The 15,937-nt window shown below is 46.3% G+C and overlaps 1 protein-coding gene across 3 annotated transcripts in view; it reads left to right on the top strand.

The window, feature by feature from the left end:
• LOC148031806 (Zincin-like metalloproteases family protein) overlaps nt 1-15,937 on the top strand; it is a 164,119-nt gene that overhangs the window by 58,018 nt on the left and 90,164 nt on the right. For all 3 annotated transcript variants that reach the window (XM_087685474.1, XM_087685475.1, XM_087685476.1), the window contains exon 8: nt 8,611-8,706. In XM_087685474.1, the coding sequence (XP_087541600.1) occupies nt 8,611-8,706 (96 nt within the window). The remainder of the gene's footprint in view (nt 1-8,610; nt 8,707-15,937) is intronic.

The following is a 15,937-nucleotide window of genomic DNA, read 5'->3' as shown; positions in this document are numbered from 1 at the left end:
ATTAATCTAATAATTATCTTGGTGCCTAGAAAAATAATGTGACTGGCCAATAATTAAATTGGCTAGGCATCTTCCACTCGAGTCTCTTTGTGCCATCTTTGACCGTTAGATCGGCGTTAGGTACTATTAAATGCCACATCTCTGCTGTCACCAATTAACACTCATGGCAAAATGAATGACCTAGGCTAACAATTGACACCAAATAGCTCCAAGTACATGTGCAACATAACTTATAGCAACTTTTGCCTTTGACATCCCGTGATTTTCTCGGGTCTTGAAATTGCAAATTTACTTTAGCCCAAGTTTCACCTCACATGGGCAACATTTACTTAATCATGTGATTAAAAATCAATCCACATGTTAAGTGAGGTTTCAAAAATACATGTCCTCGTGATAGTGATAGCTGGAGACTAAAGACGATTGTGTAGGGAATGTAGGCGATAGCTAGAGGAGAGAGAAACTTACGAAACACAAAATTGGGATGATGGCAATAATGTCTAGGTGATGGTGACGACTTTAGTAGTTGACGTCATCACAACACAGCACCTGAAACTACGAATACGAAAATGAGATTAAGGCTTAATGGAGAGCAACCGGCCTATTCATAGAAAGTTTTAGGATCTCGTATTGCGCACCATTTTAAAACTCTCTCGAACTGTGCACCATTTTAGGGATTTAATTAATTAAGTGTTATTGGGGTTGTCTAAGAGGCTAATTTAGCATGTAATGCTTATTTTAGCTCAATAATTGAATCCCTCATTTATAACTAGGTCTACTTGAGAAAAAGTATCAAAATGCCCCAAATCTTTTAAGTTGAGAAAAAAATATAAAATGCCCCAACTCTTTTTCTTTGACTCTAATATATTGTAAATAGATTAACTGAAAAAAAATTTATGATGCAACTCATCTGAATTAAAAGGAACCAATGGAAGACCATTATATGTGACTCTAATGGCCTCTTTACCCTAGAGCTTAAGATGTATCCTAAGTTGCCCCCTTCACGATGGTGTGCATTCACCTCTTAACCCCATGACCATGTCTCATTATCAGTTCAGCCACAATGGTCCTGTATTTTATACAAGCTCTAAAAAATCCCTATTTCTAAGGGCACCCAACATTGGGGACTAGTATAACCTCCAGTTGGAAATTCTCCACTTGAGTCTTTGTAAGTCTAGCTTTTGCCTCTAGCTCTAGCAACAAAAACCTGGCTGTTTGCTAAGGAATAGAGGGCTGCAATTTCTGTTACCCACTACTTTGGAAATCCCATTCTCAGAATGGTGCCCTCTAGAAACTGTCAATCTGTGTGATCATACTCCTTGAAATTGAGGAGCACAATGAGGTCCTGGTTCTTGGAGCGGTCAAGAGTGGTGGAGTCCTAGAAGGTGAAGATGTTTTCCAAGATGTGCCCTCAAACAAAGCTTGTCTGAGTCGGGTGAATAATGTTTGGCATGAGTGGGACTGATCTGAGGCTGATCGCTTTTGTAAGGATCTTTTAGGCTGTAATTTAATATGGAAGTCCCTTACAGGGCTGCTTTGTAATTGGAGCGTGTTGCATTGGGAAATTTTCACTTCTCTTTGGAAAAAAAAGGATCTTGTAGGCTGTTCCAAGAAAAATGAAAGGCATCCATTGTCTAATCTCCACCTTGTTCCCACTACCCTTGGGAATGAGAAGGATGAGTCCCTTGGATGGTGTTGCTGGCATATATATTGATGTCATATTCTCTTGAAAAGTTGCAATGAGGCCCACACTACTAAGATCCCATAGCTCAAGAAGGACTTGTCCAGTCCATCCTCATGTGGACAGTTGCTGGGAAAGACTAGAAGTGCCTTCTCCAGCTCCTCTTTTGTAAGCAGAGCCATCGGATGCTACTCATGTTGTTAGTGAGTACTCTCTTGGTGCTTTGTCATACTGCCTCTCTGTTCCTCTCATAGCCAGGTCTGGTCGTGGATCCTTGCAAAGGTGTGTAGTACTCTGTAGCAACCTGCCTCCCGCCAAGAGGGCCATGTGCTATGGATCTGTTGACTCTCCCAATTCTCAGGACACCCTGTTTTAGAGTATCTAGGACCTATAATGGGAAAAAATCTCTAACTCTATCTCTTGACTCAGTCCAAAATGAAGCTCTTGCATGAAACCTATATACTTTGATCTAGCTTTCTTCAGATCTTTGCGTTGGCAGTATATATCCTCTCAGGTACCCATCTACAACTTGGACGTCTCTCCTCCCTCCACAGTGCAGCTAGTGATGCTCTTGCAGTCCTCTTCCTTTCTAAAAGGCCATGTCTACTCATGGTCTCCACTCATACATTTCTTTTCTATGTCATGCTTCATATTATTTATCCCTTTTCATAAACTGCATTTTCTCATAAATAGCATCATGAAATTTGTCAATTTCTACATTCTTAACGTGTGCAGGGATAACACATTCTTGTGTTCTTGTATGAAACTTGTAAACTTTGGGTGTTTGTTCCACATACTGATTTTCAACATTTGCAGATATGTTTCCTTTCATTTTCTTACTTCTATGCATATATCCAAACATGATAATTATGGAAGACATTTCACCAGGGATGAAACGTGAAACATGAAACGAATTTCACCAATGAAACATTTGAGTATGCAACATTTCGCATACCCGTTTCACTTGAAAGGAAAAAAGAGATTTCTATAGAAGAAGTGCTGAATAATGTAATTTATTTGTTATTTTGTTTTTTTTCATGTGTGGGATTTCACTTATGACCTATCCAAGGGTGAAACATTTCATGCTGAAACAGAAGGTATCGAGGGTGAAATATTTTGCGGTTACCGTGCATCCAAAATGTTGCCAATCACATGCAAAGCTTAACAGTTATGCACTCTGCTGCTACAGTCACTTTCAAAAGAAAGCATTAGTGATATGCTACACTAGATGTGTGCATATCATGAACATGTTGCAGGCCAGGAGTGTAGAAGCATGCTGCTTTGCAGCCATGTGAAGATCACTAACATGCTTGTAGTGGGCTGCAGCCATTAACAGTTTGTCAATGGGAATGTTAGCAAGAGCTCCTATTGTTTTTGCAAGTGTGGCTAATTATATTACTCAGAAAAACTGAATACAACGTAGTGCTCATGCTCAACAGACTAGCTGGAGCTGATGCAAAGTCACAAATACATCAAGTATACAAGCCGCTCAAGGCGGTTTGGGGGGGATGGGGGCAAGACACCATGGAGGAGTGTGTATCGCTATCTGGGGCGGCTTGCCTGCATCATGAAGAACAGGTCTTGGCTGGCCCAGGTGCGCAAGAAGTGAAAACGGAACTCTTGATGAGCTCGAGACTTGCCCTGCACTCAGTCCCACTGGCCGCGAAGGGAGTGGATGATGGAAGTCGAGAGCTTTGTCAAAGTTGCTTGTACAGAAAAGCTCTCCCCACCAAAAATCTTTTGATAGCATGCCTTCCAGATGTGCCATCTAGTACGTCTCCCTAGGATCTCCCATACATTAGAGCAGTTTGCCGTGGGCTCTAGTACTTAGCGGCTGGGTAAAGCCTCCAAGCTGACCATTGTGCAAGACCCAGCCTCAATGATGAAGATCGTGTCTTGCATCCCGGCCTCATACAAAAGTTGACAGCCTTGGCTGCCTGCATGCCAGTAGAAAGATCCCCATGAGATACATCCAAGGTTGGGTGCCAGATGGCGGAAAATGCGGCATGCTTCTCTTCACACAAGCTGTGCCACCTCGCACGACCAAAGGCAGTGCTTTGGAGTTTCTAAAAGCTGATGTGGGCAGTGTTTACACCCTCCATCCTGTTGCATCTGGGCTAGCCAACTCCCCACCGCCAGACCTCCATGTGCCAAAAGCCATAGGAAATACGATACCCTCGTCGGCCTTCTCCAGCTGTCTCATAGGCAACGCTAGAACATCTGCCGACGGAAGACATCGGTGATACTCTGCTCCGCCCAATATCTACTACACGAAGGTGCCCAGTCTCCATGTCCTCCTGCATCAGCACATGTCTGCCAATCTTGGTTGTGTACTCCAAGAACCTCAGTGGCTTCTTGGCAACCGCAGTGGCCAGCCATAGCCACTCTCCAGGGTCCACTCCAACTCATCAAGTGGCTTGCTCTCCCATATGCAGAGGCGCCACTCCTGGAACTATTTCTAGAACACATAAGAGTCCAGATGCTAGGACTTCCCCTGAAGACCAACCACACGAATCCTCCTCCAAGGAAGGACAATGGTGTCCTCATCGTGCTGTCCTCTAGGACCAAACGACCCCCCTCTCGCACGGTGAAGAAAATCCTGTAGGGGGCGCCACCCACTCTGCCTTTTGCTTGTAGGGGGATACGTGCCAGTGAAAATCTAGTGGCCCATACCTCACCAGGCTCTACCGGCTCTTGGATCGGGGGGTCAAGCCACTCCTGAGGTATTGTTGCGTCAATCTCTCTTCTCCTCATCTCCGCTCCTCTTTGACAACCTGATGCCTACTGCAACACCTTCTGGTCCACCATCTTGTACACCTCCCGCCATGTCTTGATAGTGCGAGCAGGGCCCGGCCTCCCAGGCAGCCCACTAGATGTGGGAGCACTCGCCAATTTGTATCCCATCCCTATCTCTGACTTGGGGGTTCCAGACCACCAGGCTGGTGGTCTACCTCCTCTTGGCATCCTGGGGGGACTCTGAATTAAGGTTTTAACCCTGCCACAGACGAAGTAGGTTGTGGAGGAAGGAGGATCTGGGGGGAATGATCTGGGCCGCCGTGAAGATCCATCTCAAGGATGGCCTCCAATCACCGCCAAGCCTTGGTCTACACTCCTAGAAGCCCTCTTGTAGTTGTAGTAGGACCTTCCAGGTCTATCCTTCTTGCGTGATCCTGCGGACTACTAGCTTGCCCTGTCACAAGCTTTCTCGAAGTCTAGGAGAAGTATGGCAAATCCTTGACCACTATGATGGGCCCACACGATCGCCTCAAAGAAGGTGAAAACACTGTCTAGGATGCTCCTATCCTGGATGAAATTTGTCTGTGTGTCATGAATGAATGATGTCTGGAAGCGCGGGGTGGAGTTACCTATCGATCATCTTGGCCAGTGCCTTATAGGCCACTGACAACAGGGTGATCGGTCTCCATTGGAATAGCTCCAACCAGTTTTCCCTCTTTGGGGAGGAGAGTGATAAGACCTGCTGATAAACTCCCAAGTATCTGTCCTAAGCTAAAAATCTCCTAAAAAGGCTAGCAGTAAAAGGCCAGCAGTAGGGGGTCCTTCACCACCTCCCAGTAGGTAGCGAAGGAGGCCTAAGAAAGACCCTGGGCATTTTTGCCTGTCATGTGCATGGAAAGCCTCCTCTAATTCCTTCTCTGCGAAGAGGTCTAGGAGGGAGTGTCCCATCTCCTTTGTGATGAGGGACGGGATGTGGTCCCAGACCTGCTGTCTATAGGAATGTCCTTTGGCTGAGACTACCTCATTCCCTCATGGTGTGGACGGCGAACTCCATTCCCTCATGGTGGCCCTTAGGTGGGGACCATGGGGGTGATAGATTTTCTAGGTGGTACCACCAGGGCATCTATCAGCCAGGCTTAGAGTCGTGACTCTGTACACTAGTAGAAACGGGCAGCCTATGCTAGGGGCCACTCGATGACATCCACGGTGCTCTCCACTATGGAGGGGCTCGATAGATAATGCTCAAATGTGGGACCTCGTCGGCACCAGCCCACTAGTTAATGTCCATCATGCAACCTGGCCATTGCTGGGAAAATAGTGCTAGTTCTTCTTGTCCCATTCATTGGGAGATGTGGTTTGCCACTTGATTCTTCACCTCCTCTATCTGTGTCATCGTCCAGTTCCGTGAGTGAGAGGTTTGAAGGAAGTAGATATAGTTTGGTCCATTTGGTGGTGCTAGTAGATGGACCTTGTTGCTCCTTGACTTGTGTACCACGAAGATCCCCACCTCTAGAAGCAGTGAAAACTCTCCGCGCTGCGCAATTCTTAGGTAGGATCACGGGCCACTGCGAAAGAACTCCTATGGTAATAGTTGCGCCTGTCTCGGGAAAGTGTGACAGGTGGCAGGGACAGATGAGCTGGTGGGCTGTGTTGGGGGGGGGGGGGGCGGTGGCCCTGGAAGGGGGGGGATCCATGGGGGGGGGGTGGGTGTGGGGGCTGTGGGGTCTCGGGTGAGGTAGCTTGTGACGCCTCCATGGGTGGTGGATGTGGAGGACTGCAGTCCTGCTGGGTGGGACGAGCAGGGGGCGTTGGGGGGTGCTGTACCGAGGGGCTGTCGCTCGCCCTCTTGCTCCTTATTGCCATGGCTGTTTTTGAGGGGTTGAATGTGGCCCCCCCTACCGTCTCCCTCTCTGTCATCTTTTGACTTGTGTAAAACTATCAGCGTCCACCTGTGGGCCTGTCGACGGAGTCGCCTTGGCTCCGAAGTGCATGCAATTCGCTTCGTGATGTCCAAAGTCATGGCAATGGATGCACTGCCCTGGTTGCCCAGTCACAATGACTTGCTAACCAAAGGAGTGTCCACCTGCCTCAATCTCTAGGAACTTTGGTATATTTTTTGTATCTTTCATAGCCACCCGTACCTTCGGGACTCTTGTGGCTGTCATTGGATCCGTGAAGGAGGTAGGAAGAATTGTGCCGACGAGCCGTCCAAAGTCCTCCACTAACAAGTGATACTCTATCGCCACTCCGGGAAAAAGTAAGGTGATTGGATGTCTAAGAAACATGTTATGAAGCGCAAATGCCTCCACTGTGAAGCCACTGTACCAAGGAAGCATGTAAATGACCCCTTTTATGGAGGCATAGGGTGAGCCATCCACTAGCTCACGAGCTGTTTGGAGAGGTGAGTCGAACCATGAAGATCCCTTGATCCATGAGGACTACCTCCGCGACCTGCGCTGTGCCAATGCGCAGCGTGGAGTGAAGCCAATCCCAAAGCTGGGCCCTAGATGGGGAGTGTCCTATGACCTGACCAAAGATCGCTGTTTCTTTCAACTACAGCTCTGTGGCATGGACGACTAAGAGCTATTCCTCAGAGAGGACGATGTGCAAGGTGTTTGACTTGGGGGCACTCGCAGAATGCAACGGCATCTAACCAGAGGGTTCCATTGTGCTTCCTTGCTGAGAACCTACCAATCATGCTGCTGTGCTATTGGGGGGGGGGGGGGGGGGGGGAGTTGTTGCAGAGGGAGGGAGCAATTGGGGGGGGGGGGGGGATGATGGCGAGGAGGGGGAGATGCTGTTTTCTGACGGTGGGGGAGGTGCTGAATGCCATGGATGGTTGGCCCGCAATGGGCACAACACGGGTGGTGGGTCTGCCAGATGGCACCGGGGTTTGTAGGGCGGAGGAGGCGGGGGCAGGGCAGGGGGGATCAGGGCCCCGGGGGGGGGGGGGAGAGGGCAGCAGGGCGGCTGTGGGTAAGGCGGGGTCAGCGTGGGGGTTGGCAGCGCGAGGGGGCTAGGCGGGGGGACAACGCCCCACGTGGAGGGGGAGCTAGGCAAGGCGGCAGGCCACTGGGCGGGGGGGGGGGGGGGGGGGTTTGCAGGGCAGGTGCGTCACTGGGGCAGCAGGTGTGGGGGGGGGGGGGGGGAACTGGCACGATGGCGACGGGGAGGAGCAGGCAGGGCGGGCGCAAGGGAGCAGGCGGGGCTGGTGCGAGGGAACAGGCGGGGGCGGGGCAACATGTGCGATGCGACGAGCAGGGAGTGAGATCATACGGGAAGGATTTCTTCAAACCCTGGATTCAGAGAGATATTAGCAAGAGCTTCTATAACACATGATGGAAGATCTTGCAAGCCTTGAGCCATGGCTTGGAATAATCTGTTCGAAGAGTCACGCATATACACACATTTCTAGGGAGGATCTTGCAGATCTTGGACAGTTGCTTCAGTTTATCTTTTTGGTTCACATTGGCACAACTGCTGGTGATCAGCATTATTCATCTAACACTGGTGTAACACTATTTGACCAAAAAAATTTGGGATAGGCCAAAAAAATTTCCTGTATTTGAGGTGTTTTTTAAATTGAGATTGAAAGGAGATATGAAGACATTCAAAATGCTGGACATCGTGAGCAATGTGTCAACATAATGTGCAGTTACCAGTTGAGTGACCATGTGTGCATATTGTCAGAGCAAGGGTTATTAATTTCCTAGTTGTAGTATGCAGTCATCATATGAGTGACAACATGAGTTAATAACATCAAACAAGTGTGGAATTTGCAGTAATCATTTGATTATATGATATCATTCTTAATGGACTCACCATATCCATGGAAGGTTATGAGGCCCAAGTGTTGTTTCTTCATTGTAAAGATCCCATATTATATGCAAGATATCTCGAGTAATGTGCTGCTGTGACTTTTCTTTTAATTGAGGAATTTCTATTTTGTCTTTGATGGTGTTGTGATTAACCTCTCACTGCTGCTATTCCTAATCTGTCATGAACTGAAAAATTAAACTTGAGAATAAATGCAGCATTGCAGGATAAGCTGTAATTCTTTTAAAATTACATTTTGGAGTGTAAAAGTCTTTCTGATAATGTGTCACATCTCAAAGTTTTTTCTTAGGCTCAGGAGGAACTGTATTTGGAAATTTTCTGAGTTACTTATATGATTATTGACCTCTGTTGAGAAATAGGTGAGGAAACAGGCATTTATAAATGGTTACAGTGTACCGAAAGACAATCTTGGTGTGATTGATGATCTCATCTCTGTCCGTCATCAACTCTCGCAGGTATAATGAATGCTTTGTCTCATGGGTCTTATTCTATAACATTGCACAGATTGCCAATTCAAGAAATCAATCATTGATATTAATTTTAAATGAACGATGGCATTTCTTAAATCATCCTCAGCTTGTTTTATTTCAGAGTTTCTTTTCACTTTGCATCATTGTTCATATCTTTGTGGCTTTCGGGTCCATGATTCATGTGGCTTGTGATGTGGCTTCACAGTTTAATTGCTTGATGATTTCCCACTCCTTAATTCTTAAAGGGTTGAAGTGAGCCCAACACACCCCCTTCCTTCATGATATGTTACTCTCAGTATGTGCTTGTTTTGGCCATATGCCATTGCAAATGTCTAAAGGAAGCATTTATTCACTATATAGTTATCTGTTCCTGCAAATGTCTAAAGGAAGCATTTATTTACTTTATAGTTATCTGTTCCTCAAACGAGGAATGCTTCTTATAGTTTGAATGCCTAGCAGAGAGCATTTTTGGACTATGTGGTTTTAGTTTAAATGGCCACCTGTATGGGTACACCACAAAATTAAAAGGGATGGGGGGGGGGGGGCGCGGCGGAGGGGGGCATGGGTGGGGCTTGTGATGCTGATGAAATTTGTCTCCTCAAAGGAGAGGGGCAGATCCCCTCTCTTTGGTGTAAAGAAGTGCCTCTTGAAGTTCCCTCATCCTCTCTGAACCACCATGAAAATGCCTTGTTATTTTGCCTGACTGTCTCTGAATCACCATGGATTTTTCCGTGTCAAATGGCTGAGACTGTCTCTTTTCTGCTGATATTAAGAGTCTTCCCTCACATAGATGGGCTTGTGATGCTGATGATTATCCTTTGCACAAAAGAGAAGGGAAAGGTCCTGCCATTGGGGTAAAGTACTTCTTTGGATGCAAACATATTTGTGCCACGGGGGAAGTGCAACCCAGGGTGAATTCACACATTTGCATTATTCAATCCACACTCGGATCAACTAGGCTATGACCCCATTGGCATACAGAAATACCTGTTTACATTTCCTGATTGTCTCTGAGTCAGCATGGAACTTTCCTTAAAACAATGAGCATTAAATTTTCTTGCAAAATGGCTGGATAATCTTTTTACTGTTCCTTTCACATGCACAATTGCATGCTATTAGAGCCAAATATGTTGCCTTTGTGAAAAATTGCTGTGTTTAGAGGTCTTGCTGCTGCCTTTTCTCCCTCTTTGTCCTTTTTGTAGGCCCAACAAGAGCTCAACAATGGGATATGGGCTGAGGCTCTTATTGTTTCAAGAGCTTGACTGACCTATGCCTCAACCATCTCTCACCTAGTTGGCATATACTGTAGCTCTGAACCATCTAGGCTTCCTCCCTCATTGCTCATAACTGCAAGAAAGCAAAGAGATCAAGAGGGTATAATTGGCTCACCTACTTATGTGTTATAATACACCACTGCAGTGCCAATGTCAAGAGAAGGAGATAGAGATGAAGGAGAAGAGCATCTCCCAATCGGTTCCTCACTCCCTTACACTCTCTCCCTTGTTGATGAAAAAGAAGAACTAAGCTCTTGATAGAAGTATAAGTTATAAGAACTTGAGTGGTTATTGAAGTAGGTTGCAATACCTCTTGTGGAAGTTGATTGCTGGTGAGGTGGAAGTCAAGCTGTGTTTTGCTTGAAGAAGATAGGGTGTGAGTAGTAGATGATGTAAACAAATGCTCGAGCACCAAAGATAATCACAAATGTACGACAAAACACAAAGTCGGAATGGAAGAACACAAAGGTGAAGAGTAACTAAGAGACAATGAATGCTGAAGGATGAATAATGAATAAATACAATGCTCATTGTAGTAAATGTTGTGCTAAGAAATACACTTAGCCACTTAAACAGCCCCAAAACATGCTTATTTTAGGCTTATTTTAGCCAAAACCCTAAAACGGGGAGCGGATCGAGAAAGTTAAGTGGGAGAGGATCTAGAACCCTAATTTTCTATAAATTGGCAACCAGCCATCCACTCTTTCACAATCTCGTTTTTGTTGGTTTCAGGTGTTACCAGCTTGCTGCCCACACCCCGGTCATGGAGGACATCTCAGCCCTCGCTGTCCATCATTGTTTCCTACAGTTTGGCTCCTATTTCCAGCCCTCCACATGTTGATTGCTGCTATTTCTGCCCGGTGACTGATTGCTGTTCATTTGCATTGCTGTCGTACAGCTTGCTACGCCAGCAAACTGCTGCATTTGCAGGCTCCAGCTGTCGCCCTAATAGTTTTCTCTCTCTTGTCTGCAGTCTTTCTCTCTCCTACAAGCTCTGTTTTTAGTCTTTCTCTCTCTTGCAGGCTGTCTTACTTGCGTTTTTAGTTTTTCTCTCTTGCAAGCCCCATTTTTAGTCTTTCTCTCTCCTCACTGCTGTCTGCATCAGATCCAGCTTCTCACTGCTGTGTTTGCTGGTGTTCGACATCCGGATTTTGCCTTGCCGAGATTCGGGATCCGTTCGGAGTACAACACACTCTCTAGCTCATTACCCTTGCCCTGATCCTAGAGATACAGGAGTTCGAGGTTCACTATTCATTCATTGCATAGTGTGTTTGCTGCTTTGCATGAGCATCGTATTATTAGTAGTCATATCATTTCATTTATTCACTGTGTTCATTGTCTCTGAGCTACTCTAACCCTAACCCTAAGCGTGTTCTTTTTATCAGTCTGTGCTTTGTCGTACGGTTTCTGTTTATGTTTTTGTGTTAGGGTATTTTTCTTTACATGGTATCAGAGCATGGTACTCTCTGAGAAACCTAGGCCTTTGATTTGAAAGCTCTTCGCAAGAAGCAAGAACAACAGTAGGTTCAAATGACTTCGAACACTTCAACATCGATTCAGTCTCCGGATTAACCTATGCCGAGAATCGAGCAAGAGTGGGCCGATTAGCTTGCTCCACAAAGTTTCAACATGGTGGGAGAAACATCTGAGTATGTGAAAGAAAAGATAGGCAAGCTGATCTCTGAGGAATTTAAACTGATCATAACCTATCGACAAAAGAAGATGCTTCTAAATGAAGGTATGCATGGATTTCACTCTTCAGATGTTGCACGTAAGTCTGATGATGTTGCAAGGCCGTTGAGACCTCCATTAGGGATGGGCCCCCCTCTTGGAGAGCAAGATCCGGAGTATGTTCCATTTTTTCAGACTCTTCCGTCCTCTCTGGTGCAAGGTACTTTTGATTCGTCTTTTGTGCCTTCTTCTTGTACCTCTTCAGTTTTGCAATATACTGGTAGAGATCATGTGGAAGAAAGAGTCCAGTGTGTTGACTACGGAAAAGGTCCTCTAGAGGACCAATTCTTGTATGTTAACCCACATCGCGGGGATTGTAAAAAAAAGCCAGGTAACTCTTCTTTTGTCGTTTCTTCTTTTTCGTGTACTTCACATAATCAGAATGAATTTGGTATTTCTTTCACTTCATTACATGGTGTATCATCATCTTCACAGTTTCATTTTCAGTATTTTAATGATAAAAATGAACAAAAAGAATTTGCACCTCATACACCTCACTTTCAAAACCCACCCATCCCACTACATTCTTCCGCTGTTTCACCACCTCCATTTACACCATTTACATTTCCAACATAGGCACATCCTTGAGGACCTCATCCTTCCCTCAGCTGGGTGGTGTTCCACCTACCTCATACACACATTCGGGATCATTGCAGCCTGGGTATCCCACTCAGTCTCTTCCGAGTGTGGATCAGTTGCCTCCACAGTTTGTCTCCATGGCATTGCCAAGTGGACCTTTTGGTCATAATGTTGTGTCGCAGCCTTGCTTTGGACAAGGCTACTGTGTCCCAGTGCCTCCACCTACACCGGCACCTTATGGAAACATTCATGTTCCAGTGCCTCCACATCAATTGGCACTCATTGGACACTCACAGTCTACTTCTGCCTACCCGCCTCTTCTCCCTTCTTCTTACTCTTATGAGACACTCTCACCTCCACCATCTTTCCCACCATCATCTTACTCCACCCACCCGACACCTCATGGTTCTAGCTCATCTTCTGCCAAGAATGCATTTAATGACAAGACTCGTTTTAACGGGTCAAACTTTACTACTTGGTCGAATTTGATGAGACATGCCCTTGATTCATAGAACCTATGGGATCTAGTGCAGGAGTTGGAACCCCAATCCAATCCCGTATTTGTTCCATACGAGGTCGTCCGCTCATGGAAGGCTAGGAATGCCTCCGCTATTGTCGAGCTGATACAGGGCTTATTGCCAGAGTTTCATTCTCAGCTTCAGCATTTTGACTTAGCGTTAGAGTGATGGGCACACTTGACTGACCGCTATGCGGCTCGAGATAGGACCCATTGTGTTAATCTTGACCATGAGCTTTAGCTTTTCAAAATCACTGACCGGGATGACTTGAAAGTTAAGTTGGCTGAGTATCAGCGTATCCCCGTTGAATTCTCCACTACGGGGACTCCCAAGTCCTCTGACGATCAGGTCACATTGTTTCTAAATAAACTCCCTAGGAAATACTTTAATTTTGTGGAAGGAATAGTTTCAAAGCCTACGATGCTTACATTCTGTGAATTTGAGTGTCAGCTGTTGCGTTACGCACGGTTGTTCGATCAGTTTCATATGAATTTCTCTTGGAGGGGGCTCTTCTTGCTCATTCTCAGAAAGGGCATGAAGGGAAGGGCAAACCAAACCAAACCTTCACTCAACATCAAAATCAAACTCAAAAGCTAAATCAATCTAGGGATTCTTAAGGAAACTCCGAGTCACAACTCAAACATGGGTGGCAGAATGTATCTAAAAAGAATAGGTATTGTCAACATTGTTAAAAGGCTGGCCATTTTGACGACGAGTGTCGATCAAAGGCACGAGGCACAGTACCAAAACCTAAGTCTCAGACCCCCGCTCCTCAATCGGGCAAGCCGCAGCAGTGGAGGCAGGGTGATAGCAAGGGGCAATTTAAAGGTCAGACTCACACTGCCACCGCACAATCATCTCAGTCGACAATGTTCTCAACTCTAGAGGGCTTGTTTGATTGGTCTGCAGAGGCCCATACCGTCTCCATAGAGACATCAGATGCGAGTCTCATCCACATCTGTGAGTTGTCTCCCGATGAGGTTATTGCAGAGGCCCACTCGTCATAGCCGAGCACTTCAACTCCAGTTTGGATTGTGGACAGTGGAGCTACACATCACATGACTCCTATAGAGGTCATTTTCCGCACACGAACCCTTGCGGTCGGGCGGGTCCGTGTAGGAAACAACTCCTCGGTCAAGATTGAGGCTCAAGGTTGCGTCAGTTTTGCCATTGACAAGGGTCTGGATCTAGCTTCGCTGGACAATGTATATTATGTTCCTCAGCTTGGGGTGAACTTGTTATCTGTTCAGCACCTTTGCCGGTTAGGGCGAGCAGTTTTCTTTACATCGATCACAGTTGAGGTCCTTGACTCTTTGATTGGTTTAGTGATTGCTCGCGGTGAGGCACAGCCTAATGGCCTATACCACATGACACACTTTTTGACCGAGCCGACCGCCGAAGGCTTCGTGTTCCATAGCTTCCAGGCCTTAGCCACATCTCGGGAGCCTACATACAATGAGCGTCTTTGGCATTTTCGCTTAGGGCATCTTGGTTATGACTCACTTTATGAGTTGTCACGCCATGAGCTGGTTGAGGGCCTTTCACGCTTGAAGCTAGCTTGAGATGTCTGTAAAGCCTATCAGCTCGAGAAGCAACACCTTACCCCATTTCCTCAGCAGTCTACACATAGAGCTGAGGATCCTCTTAGACTGCTTCACGTTGATCTTTGTGGGCCGACATCCACTGCTGCTTTGAACGACGCGTTGTACTTCTTTTTGATAGTGGATGATCATTCTCGATACATGTGGGTGTACTTCCTCAAGCATAAGTTAGATGCTTTCACATATTTTTTTGCTTGGGTGCTACTGGTTCATAACCAGGTTGGTCGTCGTGTCGAGTGCATGAGGAGTGATAGCGGTGGTGAGTTTATCTCCCACAAATTTTCTGAGTTTCTACAGAAGCATGGCATTTCTCGCCAGCTCACCTCTACCAACTCCCCCTCTCAGAATGAAGTCGTAGAGCGTAGTAACCGCATAGTCATGGAAATGACATGCTCTTTGCTGTTCGCAGCAGAGCTTTCTGAGCGCCTTTGCGAGGCTGTTAACACTTCGGTGTACATCCTTAACCGGTGCCTGACTGCAGCTCTTCCTCAGAAGACCCTGTATGAGGCATTTTTTGGCTCTCGGCTTGTTATTTCCCATTTCAGAGTCTTTGGGTGTCGTGTGTATACACGTACGCTTGATGACAAGATATGTAAGCGTACTCCCTGAACTGATCTCCTTATTTTTGTGGGATATTCCTCTGAAGCGAAATCTTATCGTTTGTTCAAGGTGATCGTTAGACGGGATGTTGTTTTTGACGAGAGGGATACCCTAGGATAGCCCTTCTTTGCACACACCTATCGTTCTGTTATAGGAAAATTTCTTTGGTTAATTCATAGTAGGCCAGATTTAGTTTACTTAGTTAGTATACTCAGTCAGTATTTCACAGCACCTAGGATGTCACATTGGATTGCATGTCTTCGTGTATTGCATTATTTGCGGTGTACTTTTTCTTATGGCTTGACATATGGTTCTCGTTTATGTTTGCAGGGGTACACTGATTTTGATTAGGCAGGAGATCCTGACACCCGGCATTCCCATGGCGGCTACCTTTTTACTTGGACGCACAACTCCCATTTCGTGGTCCAGCCGTAGGCAAGAGACGGTGGCGGCTTCCACGGCCGAGGCTGAGTATCGGACTCTCTTTGATGGCATTAGCGAGGCCATCTATCTGAGGAGTTTACTGGTGGTGCTTCATTTTTCCTGTGACTCTTCCACAATTGTCTACTGTGACAACCAGAGTGCCATTGCCCTTGCGGGCAATCTGATCATCACACTACGGACACGGCATGTGGGAGTCCACTTTTACTTTTCTAGAGAGCAGGTTGAGCTAGACACTATTCACCTAGAGTTTGTGCCTTCATCAGATAATTTTTGCAGATATCTTGACCAAAGCGGTCAACCGGCCGGTTCTTCAGTACTTGCTACCCAAGATCGGCTTGGATACACCCTCCCCTACTTCTTCAGCTTGATGGGGAGAGAGGGCTTTGCTCTTGCTTTCCCTTCCAGTTTGAGAGGAGGCGGCTCCTACTCTTGATCGTGACAGTGATGATTCTTACAGTTTTTTAGACAT

This window comes from Lygodium microphyllum, chromosome 9 (assembly GCF_053477565.2).
Source record: "Lygodium microphyllum isolate KBCC chromosome 9, Lygodium_microphyllum_v1.1.10, whole genome shotgun sequence".
NCBI classification, from domain to species: Eukaryota; Viridiplantae; Streptophyta; class Polypodiopsida; order Schizaeales; family Lygodiaceae; genus Lygodium; species Lygodium microphyllum.
Note: the sequence above shows the minus strand (reverse complement) of the source record. Positions and strands in the feature narration are given on the sequence as shown.